At 41.2% G+C, this 14,364-nt stretch overlaps 1 protein-coding gene across 2 annotated transcripts in view; it reads right to left on the reverse strand.

Annotated features, from left to right (window-relative positions):
- The window catches only part of LOC149310430 (spectrin beta chain, non-erythrocytic 1), a 280,279-nt gene that overhangs the window by 29,450 nt on the left and 236,465 nt on the right, over nucleotides 1–14,364 (reverse strand). For both annotated transcript variants that reach the window (XM_089528912.1, XM_089528913.1), the window contains 7 exons: nucleotides 11,237–11,327; nucleotides 7,707–7,853; nucleotides 6,197–6,460; nucleotides 5,423–5,647; nucleotides 5,157–5,246; nucleotides 3,878–4,156; nucleotides 1,155–1,285 (listed from right to left, as the gene is read on the reverse strand). In XM_089528912.1, coding sequence (XP_089385038.1) covers nucleotides 1,155–1,285; nucleotides 3,878–4,156; nucleotides 5,157–5,246; nucleotides 5,423–5,647; nucleotides 6,197–6,460; nucleotides 7,707–7,853; nucleotides 11,237–11,327 — 1,227 coding nt within the window. The remainder of the gene's footprint in view (nucleotides 1–1,154; nucleotides 1,286–3,877; nucleotides 4,157–5,156; nucleotides 5,247–5,422; nucleotides 5,648–6,196; nucleotides 6,461–7,706; nucleotides 7,854–11,236; nucleotides 11,328–14,364) is intronic.

Here is a 14,364-nt window from a genome sequence, read left to right on the forward strand (position 1 = left end):
ATCTTTAGTAATCTCTAAAGTTAAATCAAAATAAATTTTAAAACATTTGATGTAACCTATTTGGAGTAGGCCTCAGTTCAGTGCTAAATCCTTCCTCTATGATAAATCCTGTCTCCAGTGTTAAATCAAAGAACTATAAATCTTGTGCCATTCTAAAAACTAACAATTTAATGTAGCATTCAGACAAATAGCCTGGAATATCAGTATGCACAGGGATCTTGCAGCACCTTTGAGATGAACTGTGTGAAAGAGGTTGTAGCATGAGCTTTCGTAGACAGGTTTACTTCCTCAGATCCATGCATAAAATGTTACTTTGATCTGAAGATTTATATAGATAGACATGTTTATCTATTGAATGAACAGAGACATTAAAGGGAAATAAAATGCAAAAGAGAGAGAGAGATAGATAGAAAAGGAAAAATGAAATAACAACAGTTCCCCATGATATCCAGGCTTTTTGAACAGTTACGTCATGGACACTTTGATGGAAGCTACAGATCCTCCCCAGAAAAAATGCAGTCAAATACAATTTTTAGAGAGGGAGGAAGGAAGGAAGGAAGGAAGGAAGGAAGGGGAGAATAACGTTTTGCACCGAATTCATGGCCCTCCCTTTGGGTCCCCAGGCAACAGGTCAAGAACTCCTACTTTAAACTATAGTCAGTGATAAAATACTAAGAATTAACCATAGTTTCAAACACTGCCCTGTTCTAAAACATCAGTGGGGACCAGGTGATCTCAGTATTCCTCACTACTAGGGTGGCTAGGGCTCATGGAAGCTACAGTTCAGCACTATACAATATGACATTTGTTCTAGAACAGCTTAAAGTGCCCAGAATTCAGATGTCATGAGACATTATGGTTCATTTAAAAGTGAAAGCAGAAGTATCCAATCTCCTCCACAAGTGTGTGAAAAACGCTGAATGAGCAGTACCTGAACTTCAGAATTGAACAGGCATGTTCACACAGCATGGGGAGCCATATACATTTGACTTATGTTTTAGGCCAAGACATCTTTTGGTTGGTTCAGGGGCCTGAGGGACAGTTAGCAGGAAAAAAATACTGAGTCTGATGGACCATTGTCCAGATCTAGCATGGCAAGCTCTAAAAGTCCCTGAAGGGGAAGCAAACTACAAAAGTAAAATGTCAGCAGCCACCTCTCTGGATGATTGTCTGCTACCAAAGTCCTGCTGGTCTTGGAGAGCTGGTGCACAGTCTCAGCATAATCTTCTACGGCCTGCTCCAAAATCTGATGTTTCTTCAGCATGGAGACAGCACTTTGTTCATCCTAAAGTGATAAGAAAGAACATCATCACATTTCTTAAATGACACAATGATAGCGGGAATAATCTCAATGTGTAAATAATGGAAGCCAAAGGTATAAAAGATTTCTAAGTATGAGAGTGTCATCCCTTGATAGCTCTCATTCATTTTCTAGGCTCAATTCCACATGTGCATTGTGGGACTAAAGATGAACTACCTCACACTGATGCTGGATCACGGGGAAGTCAAGTTTCTTCCACCAACCAAGGAGGAAGAAAGGGATTGATTTCTCATACATGATTTGATCACGTTCTAAAGCTGACTCCCTTGTAATCAGAAAATGGCCTCATTCAAATGTTACTATGCAAGATTTTGGCTAGGGAGAATTCAGGTTTGATTTGTGCACTAGACATTTATAGGTTATTTTGGCAGTCCATAGTATCCATCAAACTCTCCTCCTCCTCATTCTTCTTGATCTGCTCCTAAAATTGTTCTAGAATCTACTGCCTATGAAGCATAAAAGGAAGGCCAACCAAGGAGGAAGAAGGGAATTAATTTTCCCTTAAGTGTTTGATCATGTACTAAACCTAGCGTCAGCAAGCACACATTGAGGAACACCAGCATTTGGGGAGACAGAACAGGTATTGGATAGTTTGCTTCAACTATGCTGCTATATCGTTTTGTTTAGCCACATGAGAGAGTATTTTGTAAACACAGAGAACCTTGAACTGGTCTGAACCTATTGTCTGATATCTGTGTTCTGTTAAAACAAAGTCACGATGCTCAATGAATACGTATAAAAATAACAAAGTTACAGGAGTGCAGAAAAGCAAAATCTTTTACGCAAAGCAGATGAAATTAAATAGGGGTAAATGGAATATCATTTCAGGACTAAATAAAGGAGGCATCGAATGGTTAAGAGAAGCTGCAAGTGTTTTCAGTTAAATTAATGCTATTTCACTCTAGTTCTGTAACACTCTGGATCGAATTAGGAACACAAGAAATTACTCTAGGTAGAAGTCAGATCTCTGGTCCATCTAAGGCCCTGTACAGATGGGCCCTTTGTGGCGTGTCCACGACGTGCTAGGGTTGCCTTGGGGCGGCACATGCACACACCCCGCAACCCTAGCATATCATGCACGCGCTGCTGTTACAAAGCGCCATACAGATGGTTTGTGTAATGATGACGTCGCAGCTGCGCTGCCTCCAAACACAGCTGCACAGCTGTGATGTAACCGCGCCGTCTCTGGCGCTTTGCGGTGCCACAAAAAGGAGCCGCTTTTTGGAACTTCTTTTCTGCTGCACAGCAGCGCCGCACAATTTATATGCTGCAGCGTTCCTGCGCAGCAAAGAGAGGCGCCTCCCTGGTGCCTCTTTCTGGCGGTCTGTACCCCGCCTAAGTTACTTTATTGATGTATCCTGTCTTTGTCCCACTGTGGGACCCAAGGCAGTATGCAACACCTTACAAACACAATACAGTGGACGCCCAGGGGCACATGGCCCCTGTGAAAGTGGGAAAACTGCAAATAAAAAACCACTACATTTTTTACCACCTCTCTAGGAATCTCTAGGTCTTCCAGGGCAATTCTGTGGTCAAGATCTGCCAGGAGTTGACCATAACATTGCACTGGAGGACCTACAAATACTTCTCTCATCTCTAGGTCCTCCAGCATGACTTTTGGCAGATGTTGACAACAGAGTCCCATTGGAGGTCCTAGAGATTCCTAGAGAACATATTATTTTAAATCAAATCCACAAAAGTCAAAGCCGCAAATGTGGAGGGCTAAGTGTACAATTAAGAACTTTTAATATAAAAGTTTAAATACGATGAAACTAACTAATTTAAAAGCACAAGTTAAAACCGCATTAAAAAGTAAAATTTTAAAACGATGAAATAAAAATCCTGACACCCTCTCCCCATTAAAAGCTCTATCTACTGTCACCAAATGCCTCCTTATATAAAAATGTCTTCACCTGCCAAAGGAGAGAGAGCAGAGAGGGGACCAACTGGATCTACTATGGAAGGGAGTTCCACAGCCTGAAGAAATCTTTCCCCACCCTACTTAGAGATGCTGGAGAGTCTACCTGGGACTTCCTCCTGGCAAAGGGTGTGCTATGCTACTAAGCTGTGGTCTGTTTCATAACAAAAATTAAGATAATTTTGGTACTGAACAATATTTCTGGTTCAGCCCATTTCAAACCATTTAATAACTGTGATGGCTCTCAACTAAGGGCTGGTTCAGACACAAACAATCACCAGTTGAGGAATGAAACTGCAAGTGGTTCGAGCATGAGACTATGACTCTGGAGACCAGGGTTTGGTACCTGGCTTATCCCTGAAGCCCACTGGGTGATGTTGCGCAAGTGGCATGCTCTCACCCTTAGGTAAAGGCAATGGCAAACCTCCTCTGAACCAATCCTGCCAAGAAAACCCATGATAGGATCGTCTTAGGGTTACCGTAAGTTAGAAACAACCTGAAGGCACACAACACACACACAGTCAGATGAACTGCCACAGCAGTACCATATCTGCAGTATCATTTCAGCCTATTCTAAACAGAGAGCAAAGATGTGCTCTGATGCTTCACAGGCCCTGTCTAGCTGGAAGTTGACTTACCTTGGCCTTCTCTTCTGACATCATGTAGAGCTCCTGTTCACTCATCCAGGCTTCGGCCTCTGCAGCATCAAAGTAGTACTGCTGAGCTTTGTGGGACTCCTCAAGGCGCTTGTGGCGTTTCTCTGACTCCTCTATCAGGAGATTCCACAGCTGCTGCAAGTCTGCAAGCCGCTGCTGGATTGCTTCGGCATTAAGGCTGCTGTCTGTAACAATGTTTTGGCTCCTCTCAAAAATGTCGTCAATCCGAGGCTGGTGTCCCTGGATTTCCTTCTGAAGTGTCTAATGTGGGGAAATTCAATACTCATACTGTAAACGGCTTACTGAACAAGCACTTAGAAAGAAAGACAATGGGAAGTCATCCAAGAAGCCAGACTCCCAGAATGCTTGGTGGTAATCGGTAAGAGAATAAGAGACAGGGAGCGTAACATTTTCTGATAGGAGCAGGACTCTCACAAGTCATTTCAGGACAGGGACATGGATTTCTAAAGGGCAAAGGACTCAAAGCTAAGGAAATGGCTATATAACGCAACTAGAAAGCACATTGCTTTGGAGCCAGTCCATGTGTTACACTAGCCATAGGAGTGACATCTCTGGAGTAAGTTTCGCACTTAATGTTGTTATTGTTGAATACCACATATTGTGTGAATTGGGATTATTTGTTTGTTATTTAGATTTGCATCCCTCAGAGACAGTGCCAAAAGCACCAATTTCCTACATCTACTATCCATGTTGGTCAAGTTTACCACCAGAGGGAGTTGCAGTCCAAGAGTGCAAAAAACTCAATCCAATGGCAAGCATAACATATAGGTCAGTTCACTGTGGTCATCAGCAGATTGATAATGTGTGAAATAGTGGCCTATATGTGATCTCTGCAATGATCACAAAACAGATGTATTTTAAGTTTTCACTACAGAATAATGCAGGATTCAATAGCCATCAGTGAGAAGCATGTTCTCATGTAGATTAGGTTTGCACTATGTGAACAATCTGTTGCCTGAATACACTCTAGAAGCATCTTGAGTGGAGTTAGGGAAGGCAGACTTCTTGATTTTGTCATTGATTCAACCCTGGATGTAAAAGGGGCACAAGAGCTGTGACCCATTTAACCACAGAGCAAAACAGGATTACGAATAAGAATTCCAAATACAACACATATGCATTCTAGGCTTGATTTGCGAGGTTGTAGGTCAATAGGCTTCCCTAAGGATTCAGCCTACATCTCCCCTGTTTTTTTGTCTTCATGTGAATTACTGGGATCCAGGCAGACTTAGTGACTTACCTGATTCTTCTTAATTAACAGCTGAACAGTCTGCAGGTTGTGACCATGATCTGTAGAAGTGGCAATAGGCATTCTCTCTCCAACCCACAACTGGAAAAAAGTCAAATAAATAAAAAAATATATTCGTTCAAAATGAGGTTTAACAATTTTTTAAAAGAAAATACAATGACAGCACCATGTGCCAGAGAAAAATGGGTCAGGAAGAAGGAACTGGCAAAAGATCCCCAGTAAGAGGGGATTTAAAGCGACTTTCAATTCAAACTCACAATTTCATCCTCCACATCTCGGTTGAACTGATGGATCTCTTTGGAAGCCAAGAGGTGGGACTTCCTCTCATTCAAGGGTTCCAGCAACTCCACAAACTTCTTCTCTACAATAAGACGTTGGCCATCCACCTCATCTGTACTCTTGCCTTCCTGGCTCAATGCTTGGGCTTGGCTCTTCAGTTCCTCAATCTCCTTCTTACGAACATCTATTTGGTTTTCAAGCATCTAAAATGGTGGGGATGGAGAGAGAAATGTGCATATTTATAAACTATTTTCTTCTGGTGTGAGATCCCTGATGTGAGAACAGTGGATAAAACCAAACAACAACAGAAGTCTTTGGGGTAAATTAGATTTCTGTGGCTCTTATTAAGTGTTCAGAGCTGGGATAGGCAACATGTAGATATTGTTATAGTCCCTGGACTAGATTCTCTGGAAAATGAGCACATGAGGTTTATGCAACTCTAAGAAAGTGCAAGTGCTTATATAATGGCTTTTATGCCAGTGTAAAGCCACACCAAGATTCTGGACTGTGGCTGCCATGTGTGGGTTAACTCTGAAATTGCTAATTGTAAGGGGGGTGGGGTTGTGTACAAACTGAAATGCTATGACACTGAGGAACTGTAGTCACCTTAAATGCCTTCTGGTTGAAAAGGCAGTTGAGGATTTTTAATGTTCAGAAGAAATAAATACCCATCTCCCCCCCCCCCCCCGCCCCCCATTGTCAGTGAACTGGCTCCTAAAGCAACTGGACTGCTGTCTACTCCACTCCTTCACCTGTTGTTTTTTCAGCAGAATATTGACGCTGGTGAGGTCCTTGCCATAGTCATCCGACTGTATCTGGCTCTCCAAGCCGTTCAGCCACTTGTCCAAGTCAGCACAACTCTGAGTGAAGAGCTCAGCCTTGTTGGCATCAAAAAGCCGCTGAGCTTTAGTCTGGGTGGTGCTTTCAAGCTCTTCCCACATCTGGTGCAGACTGGTAAGCTTCTCTTTTACTATTGCTTCCGTTTCAGGTTTCTCGGCAATAAGCTGCATTCCTTCCTGCAAATAAACAGAAACGTCAACAAGGAGGAATTTAGCTCTCTTGGATATATCAGTTTGAACAGTAGAGCCAACTACTTCTAAATTTTTGGGAAGCTTCAGCATGACAACTGAATCTCATCTGTTCTATTTAATATTGATTCTTTCAGGGCCCCAAAAATGTGTGATTGGCTGGGGAAAGGGAGATAAAAAGCATGGTGAGAACTTCTAGAAATAGGATTCTCAGACCTAACAATACTACTAAAACAGCTTCTTGCCCTTCTCTTCTTCCACCTCCTCATTGTATTTTTTCAAGTCAAAGACATGACATACATACCAAGTTTGGATATGTATTCACAGCTTTATAAATAATTATTTGTGTATCTGATGACAGGCAATGTAGATGCACATTCCTCACTTTCCCTTTAACAATGGCTGTGGCATGGAGATCCTCTTTTGCACCAGGCCAAGATTTCCTCTAGTCCAAGCTAGAGAAATCTGGTTTAATGTCAGCTAATAAATCAGGATGACTGTGATATCCAAAATTCCCTTATTCACTTATTCATATGTAATAAAGAACCTTGATTAGATCACTGTGTTAAAGTCAGCACACAAGGGAAGGCTGGGGAGGAATGCCCAAATCCACCACTGACTCTTATCAGAATCCTCCAAGCATACACTGGAGGATCAGAGATCATGCCATATGCTTGTGCATAACCTCTGCCCTCTTATGCCTCCAGTTCTCTATTTTGGGGTTTCCGCTAACCTTCGTTCACTATGGTATCTGCATCAGCTATAGTTCATGCTATCATCCAAACAATGATTTACAAACCCACTTCAAACTATAGATAAAAAATTCCAGTTAGTTAGCATTAAGAAGAATTTGGCATATAAGATGGGGAATGGGAGGAAGGAGCATATGGGACCACAACATTTTGGGAGGATCAGAACATAACATTTAAATCAGCCACTGGCTGCAGTTACAAATTAATTTATGCCTCAAATTATGGCTTTAAAAACAGCGCGTGTGACTTCTGGTGCATGTAATCCTGTCTTCCTTATTGCAAGTGTTTAAACTAACCAGGGAAAGGGATTTGCATGTTGCAGTGAAGCCTACAATCATTACAACTACAACATTACATCTCCCAAACAAACCAGACAAACTGTTCTGAACAAACAACAGGCATCTCAGTGACACAGTCCCTTCACATGAACTAACTGAAGTGCTTCTAGTCCCTTCACCAAGTTTTGTTCCCATCCTTCTTACCTTTTCAATTTTGTCCAGCCATTCTTTGTTGGAAGCTAGCTCTGCCATGAAGGCCTGGTGTTTTAGCCACTTGCTATGCAGATTCCTTGCTTCATCATAAGACATGTCCTGGGCTGTAAGCATCTTCTCATTAATCCAGAGGGATAGCTGGGGGAAAAAAAAAAGAAGTGGAGGCTAAATAAAGTCACTTTGTGTGAGTGCTGGGGATCTCTCACCAGGTACTTCCATAGAAGTAGCCACAGAAGTGGAAATTATCCAACTAGCCACTACGGATAGTACCTGCATGTTAAGACTCCAGTATCTTTTATGTATTAGTTCCAGAACTGTGGAATGCCATCACTCACAATATTAATTTATCTCCCTTTCTATTCTGGTTTTGTAAAGAAGCAAAAGAATCTCTGTCTGCTGAGGGGCAGGGACTACATACTATTTACTATGCTGCTGTATGAGCCAGCCCAGCCACTGAAATCCTCAGGAGAGGCCCTCCTTTCAGTCCCACCACCTTCACAGATATGGTTTGTGGGGACATGAAATACACCCTTCTCAGTGGCTGTCCCTAGGATTTTGAACTTCTGCCATAGAGAAGCTAAACTGATTCCCTCCTTGCTATCTTTCTGTCAGAAGGCAAAAGCTTTTTTAAAAAAAATTGCAACAGCCTTTCACAATGGAAAGGACTTTTAAGACGGCACTGTACTGATTTAAATTGTACTGTTATTAAAATATCATTTTGAGTGTATGTTTTAAAAAGTTTGGATAGTGTTTATAATTTAATTCTGTTTTACTCTTGATTTTTCTATGTTTTTTTCACAATATACTAATCATTTTAATTTGTAAGCCACCTTGAGTCAAGTGAGGTATAAATAAAGTCAACAACAACAATGCTTTTTTTGTTGTGCCGTTTTCTTGACACTTAAAGAAAGTCAGTGCTGGCACCAGTTGGGCTTTCATGGGGAGGGCATTCCACAACTGGGGTGCCACAGTGAAGAATGCCCTCTCACACATTTTTATTCTGTGTATTGAACTTACTGGTGGCACACAGAGGAGCCTCCCCATCTGCAGACCTCAAGCCTCAGACAGGCATATATAAAGAGATCTGATTCCTTAAAAATTGAGGTCCCAATTGTATATGAGATGGTATGCCTTAGTAAAGGACAATTAGTGCATCCCACTACTTATATATATTCAGAGCCCCTGTATCAGGTACGGTAGAGAGAGGCCAGAGTATTGGTAGCTCAATCCAAAAGCTCCACCCAATATCATATAAGACATCCCCTCACACTATGGGACTTACAATCACACCTGTGCAGCTCTGCAGAGGACCCCCCCATCCCAGAACTCAGACAAATTAACTTTGGAGGACTGCAGCTCCCAAAACAACCTAATCAGCATGACCACTAGACATGTTGGCTGGGGAAGGATTCTAGGAGGTGTAGTAAAAAATAAAGTTGCCCAACTCTCTTGAGAAGACGATGGGAGATCAACACTGGGTTTGCAAGGAAGTGTGGGAATCTGTTCTCTAGCAGTTTCCGTTCTGTGGTAGCACATACTGCATTGCATGCAACTGAAAGGGTGAGTTTTAATCTCTCCCAAATGTCCAGACCAAAGTCCCATTGACTCTTGTTTTCTTCACTTTTTTATAAATAACAACAAAAACCAAAGAAACAGTAAATTTAGGAAAGCCTTCCAGAAGCTGCAGTCTGCATCATTTCCACCAACTACCTGTGGACACCAAAATCCGTGGATGCTCAAGTTCCATCACATACAATGTAATAGTAAAAATGATGTCAAAAATGGATGGCACAATCAAGATTTGCTTTTTGTGTCTGCTTGTTTGTGTGTGTGCGTGTGTTCTGAGTTTCATAACTGGCAGTAGACCCTTCCCCCAGAATCCAAATGTCTAGGCAAGGGGAGCGAAGGAGCAGAGCTGGCTCAGCCATCCTAATTTTGGCTGACAAAGACCATTTTTCATCCATTCATGAACATTTCCAAAGGTCACTTCATAAAAGGCTCGTTAAGGGTGGCAATAAAAGGAAAATGTGTAATTGCGGGAATTAGAAGAATCTGCCTTTTAGAGGAAGCTAACAAAGGCACTGTTCATGGGATAAGAAAAAGTTCTCATGGGGCAATGGCCAGACTGACCTCCAAGGCAGCACCATGTTCCCCTGGGTGCCATATTATCCTTACCTGATCCTGAGAGGTTGAGTTTTCAAAGATCCAATCCTAGAAGATTATGGGATGAGATTTTGGGTTGTGGGGAGTGGAATGTTTCATTATGCCATTGGATGAAGCCCTCATAACTGCCACACATCATGGCAGCAAAGGAGGGGTCATGAAAATACCTGAAGAGCTCACGAAAATCTTTCAACATTGCTCCCTAATAATGGAGTACAGTAATATCAAAATTCACAAACAGTGTTACCTTTATTCAGCCAACACACAAATTTTGGTTGGACAAATAAAGGTATCATTGTTTTTTGGATTTTGATTGTTATTGTACTTTGCTATATGGCCAACACAGCTACCTCTGAATATGTTTTCTAATAATAGAGAGGATTCAGAGTCTTCCATGCTTGGTTGGAGAGCTTTTACTATTTGTTCCAGTGCCACCAGCTACAGTGTCACCATCAAGCTCCATCCTTATTTGAACAGCCTCTATCCCTCAGTTTGCCAGGAATCATGACTTAGCTTTCATTACCTTCCCTCATCTGTCTCAGAAGTTGACCCTCAAATAGCTTTGAAGAGTTAGTTTTCACACTGGCCATGCTGGCTGGGGTGGTGCTGACAGTCGTAGGCCAAAAAGAAAAGTCTTCCTTAGTTTTTGAAAGGCATGAAGAAGTTGAAAAGTATGAACACACAAAGCAACCTTTTGCCAGATTAGACTGCTAGTTCATCCAGCCCATAATGTTTACTCTTGACCATAACATGCTCTCTATACCAGATTAACATCTTGTCCTCCCCAGCTTTCTAAGTGATGGATGTCTTCTACATATCAAAATAAGATGGATACAGTGGGGAGGCTAGGATTTCTTTTAGCTCTGTTTCATATTTAATACTATACTTATTTTTCTACACAGGGCCATTCTCCAGTGTAGAATCTATTATATCTACATACAAAATGCATATGTAGCTGAATAAGAAATCAGGACAGCAAGGATCCAGTAGCCTTCAGATTTTCCATTCTGAAAAAAATACTGGCATGTTTTCATGGATAAAAATCCCAAACAAACTTCTGCTTAAACAGACCTATATTGTAAGCTCATTTTGTCTCACTAACATTATCTCTAGGATCAGGTCCAGAGGGCTCTTTTAATAGCCCCCTTCTTCATCTTTTTAATAAAATGCTGCTATCTCTACTTATCGTCTAATAAAAAAGGGGCAGCCCCATAACAATTGGCTGTCATTAAAGGAGAATCAGCTGCTTGAAGGCATGTTACAAATCAGTGGATTAGAGAAAAACAAATGGACACAGACACACACACTCTTTCTATTCAAGAGCAAAGCAAAAGCACAGATCTTTAACATTGCTGTACCTCTTGGCAATCCTGAAGAAACTTTTGAAGATCTCTGTTGTCTTTCAATCTCATCAGAAGTTCACTGGCCACCTCACGATTCTTCTTATGTCTGTTTAAAACAAAACAAAGAAGGAACTTTTCAATGTATGAACTTTCAGGACACCGAGGTTTTAGTTATAATATACCACTTGAACGGAAGCTCTGTTACAATCCTCATGCATATCTCCCAATCTTTGGATGCTAAACAACCCTCTAATCGAGGATAAAGCTTCCATACATAACAAAATGAAGCAAAGTGTTTTGTAGCGTGGGAGTTTTGGCAGAGAATTGACTTTATATGTGGATCTGCTACAGGATAGGCTTGTGAATCTATGACTGTTAGAAAACACTGTATCTCCTTAAAATCTTTCATGACACCTCAGAAATGCTACTTTTTGGGTCTGCAGCCCCCAGGATTCGTCAACCAGCATAGCTAGTAAGTTATGGCTTTATGAAGTTGTAATTCAGAAAGTAATTTTTCCAAGCTCTGTTCTTCCCAATTTGAAACATGTCAAGTTTTGCAACCCCTGATGGGGAAAGGCGGACTCAATTGGACTGGCAATCATTGTAGCAATTGAAGGCAAACAGTTGATTAACCATTGGGAAATGAACACATAATCCTGACACCATCAGTTTTATACCAGACTAAGGAGATTATCGCATTACTAACAAACCCGATTTACCTCTTCCGTGTTACATTCGAATTCAGGATGCAGCCAGGTAGTATTGCATGGATTTTGTCACTGTTGCTGTCTCCTGACAGTATCTCGGGAAAAATCCAGCTAAAATCTGCCCTCATCTGGCCAATTTGCAAAGCCAGGAAGCTCCCAAAAGTGAAAAGCTGCCATTTGAGGGTGGATTTTAGTTGGAATTTTGACTGGATGCAGTTGGGAGGCGGCAACAGCAGCAAACTCCATGCGATAATAACTGGCTGCATCCTGAATTCGAATGGAACTTGGAAGAGGTAAATCGGGTTTATTAGTAATGTGATAATCATATTTTTGTTTTGGTTTCTTTGCCTGATGGATCTGGATGGGGAAAGCTCCTAAACAAGGGTCCCTTTTCTGTTTCCTGGGGAGACATGTTCTTATGTTAGTTTCTTATGCTTCTAAAGAAGTGTGGAAAGATAACTGCACAGTCATCTTGCCAAACCAAATACCTGTGTTTTCATTTTACCAATTCATTGGGGAGATTGCATATAATTACTGTTCCCTTGTCACCAGAAGAAACTGTGGTCTTTGCCACTCATTGCATGCAGGACATGGCAAAAGGGAAAAAAAAGAGATGCCTGTGTAAACTTTATTTCTGTGGTTCACACTTTGGGGGATAATGTCTGAAGGCAGTTCTGTGCATCTTCCTCCACACCATAGTGGAGATGTATAGTTCCCTTCTTCACATTATCTGGAAGACTGATGACAAAAGCTTGACATTCATGCCACCTGACATTTACATATTTCACAACATTCGTCAGAAGGCATGAAGCACCTCTCAGTTCCAAGCAAATCCAGAAGAACAGGAATATAATGTTGAGTATTTCTTCATCAAAATAAAAGATAGATGAACAACAACATAAAGTTCCAAAGCAGTGGCACCTTGACCAGGAGAAGCAGTTCACAGAGGGTGGCTCCAGCCACATGAATTCCTCCTCTGTGGGCCTAGTCACATGCCTATATCTAGAGAGATATAGCAGTAATGGGGGACTACAATTGAAAGACGTAGAAAGGAGACTGACTACTTTGGACCTGATGCTCATCAACAGAGAAGAAAGGGTCAATGATGTGCACAAGAACAAGTGTTTTGGTAAACCACCATCAGTTTCATATTAAAGAAGGAAAACAAATAGTCTTTCTTCATTTTTTGGATTTTAATCCCAACCTCCTCATCTCAAATGTATGAGAAGACAAGGAAAAGAGCTGCCAAAAATCACTTAGATATGAAACTAACCCTCTCTAAGAGCTTGAAAACATTATATTTCATGGATTACTACTCCAACAACCCTTCAGCTAATATAGCCTGTGGGAGACATAATTACCAAAAAGGAACTTTTCTAGGCTCTGCCTTCTCTACTTTAAGCTTCAGTTTCTCATGTACTCTTTGATACATTACTTCAAGCAGTTACTGAATGCTAAATAAAAAAAGAAATTTAAATAAATGCATCTGCAACACTTAAACTAGACCTTCAATTCCAGAAAAAAGAGGTGTGTGGTGGTGGCAACTCTCTCCAGTTTTTGCAGCTGAAATTGGAAGAGAATATTTGAAAATCATGCTGGTTACACACAGTGGTAGCTCTATTTCCAGTGCATCATTTGAGCTGTATTGGATTTTGCCACGAAAACTGGGCCAGTTTCTCCCTTCAGTCAATGAAAAATTCTCTGCCATTATACAGGGCAAAGATTCAGACCAACTTCTTTAAAAAACCTAAACCACATGAAAGTAAAAATGCTTTGACATAACTTTCTCCTAATGGGTCATATTACATATTACGAGGCTTTCTCACACAAGCCCTGCTTCCTCAAAGGCTCTTTAATAAGTCTTTGCTATGACTCAGCACCCCATAAACTTGCTTTTACCAAGGCAAGCTCCAGTGGTTTCTATAATCCCTAAATAAAGTAACAGGCTTAAGACCACTTTCCAGGTGGTTACACCTACATAGTCCAGAAAAAGGAAGTTGTGTGTGCATTTTAAAACATCCCTATTAGCACTACATTTTTGGGGGGAAAAATAAGCTTCAAAAACAAAAATTATTCACATATAGGCCAACATTAATTCAAATCACTCAGATCTAACTTGGATGCTACCTAATCATAGAGTTGGAAGAGACTGCAAAGGCCATCCAGTCCAACTCTCTGCCATGCAAGAACTCACAATCAAAGCATCTCTGACAGATGGCCATCCAGCCTCTGCTTAAAGACCTCCAAAGAAGGAGACTCCACTACACTCCGAGGGAGTGTGTTCCACTGTTGAACAGCCCTTACTGTCAGGAAGTTCCTCCTAATGTTGAGGTGGAATCTCTTTTCCTGCAGTTTGCATCCATTGCTCTATGTCCTAGTCTCTGGAGCAGCAGAAAACAAACTTACTCCATTCTCAATATGACATCCCGTTAAGTA

Source organism: Sceloporus occidentalis, unplaced genomic scaffold (genome assembly GCF_023333645.1).
Source record: "Sceloporus occidentalis isolate IW3139 unplaced genomic scaffold, rSceOcc1.0.p SCAF_6, whole genome shotgun sequence".
NCBI classification, from domain to species: domain Eukaryota; kingdom Metazoa; phylum Chordata; class Lepidosauria; order Squamata; family Phrynosomatidae; genus Sceloporus; species Sceloporus occidentalis.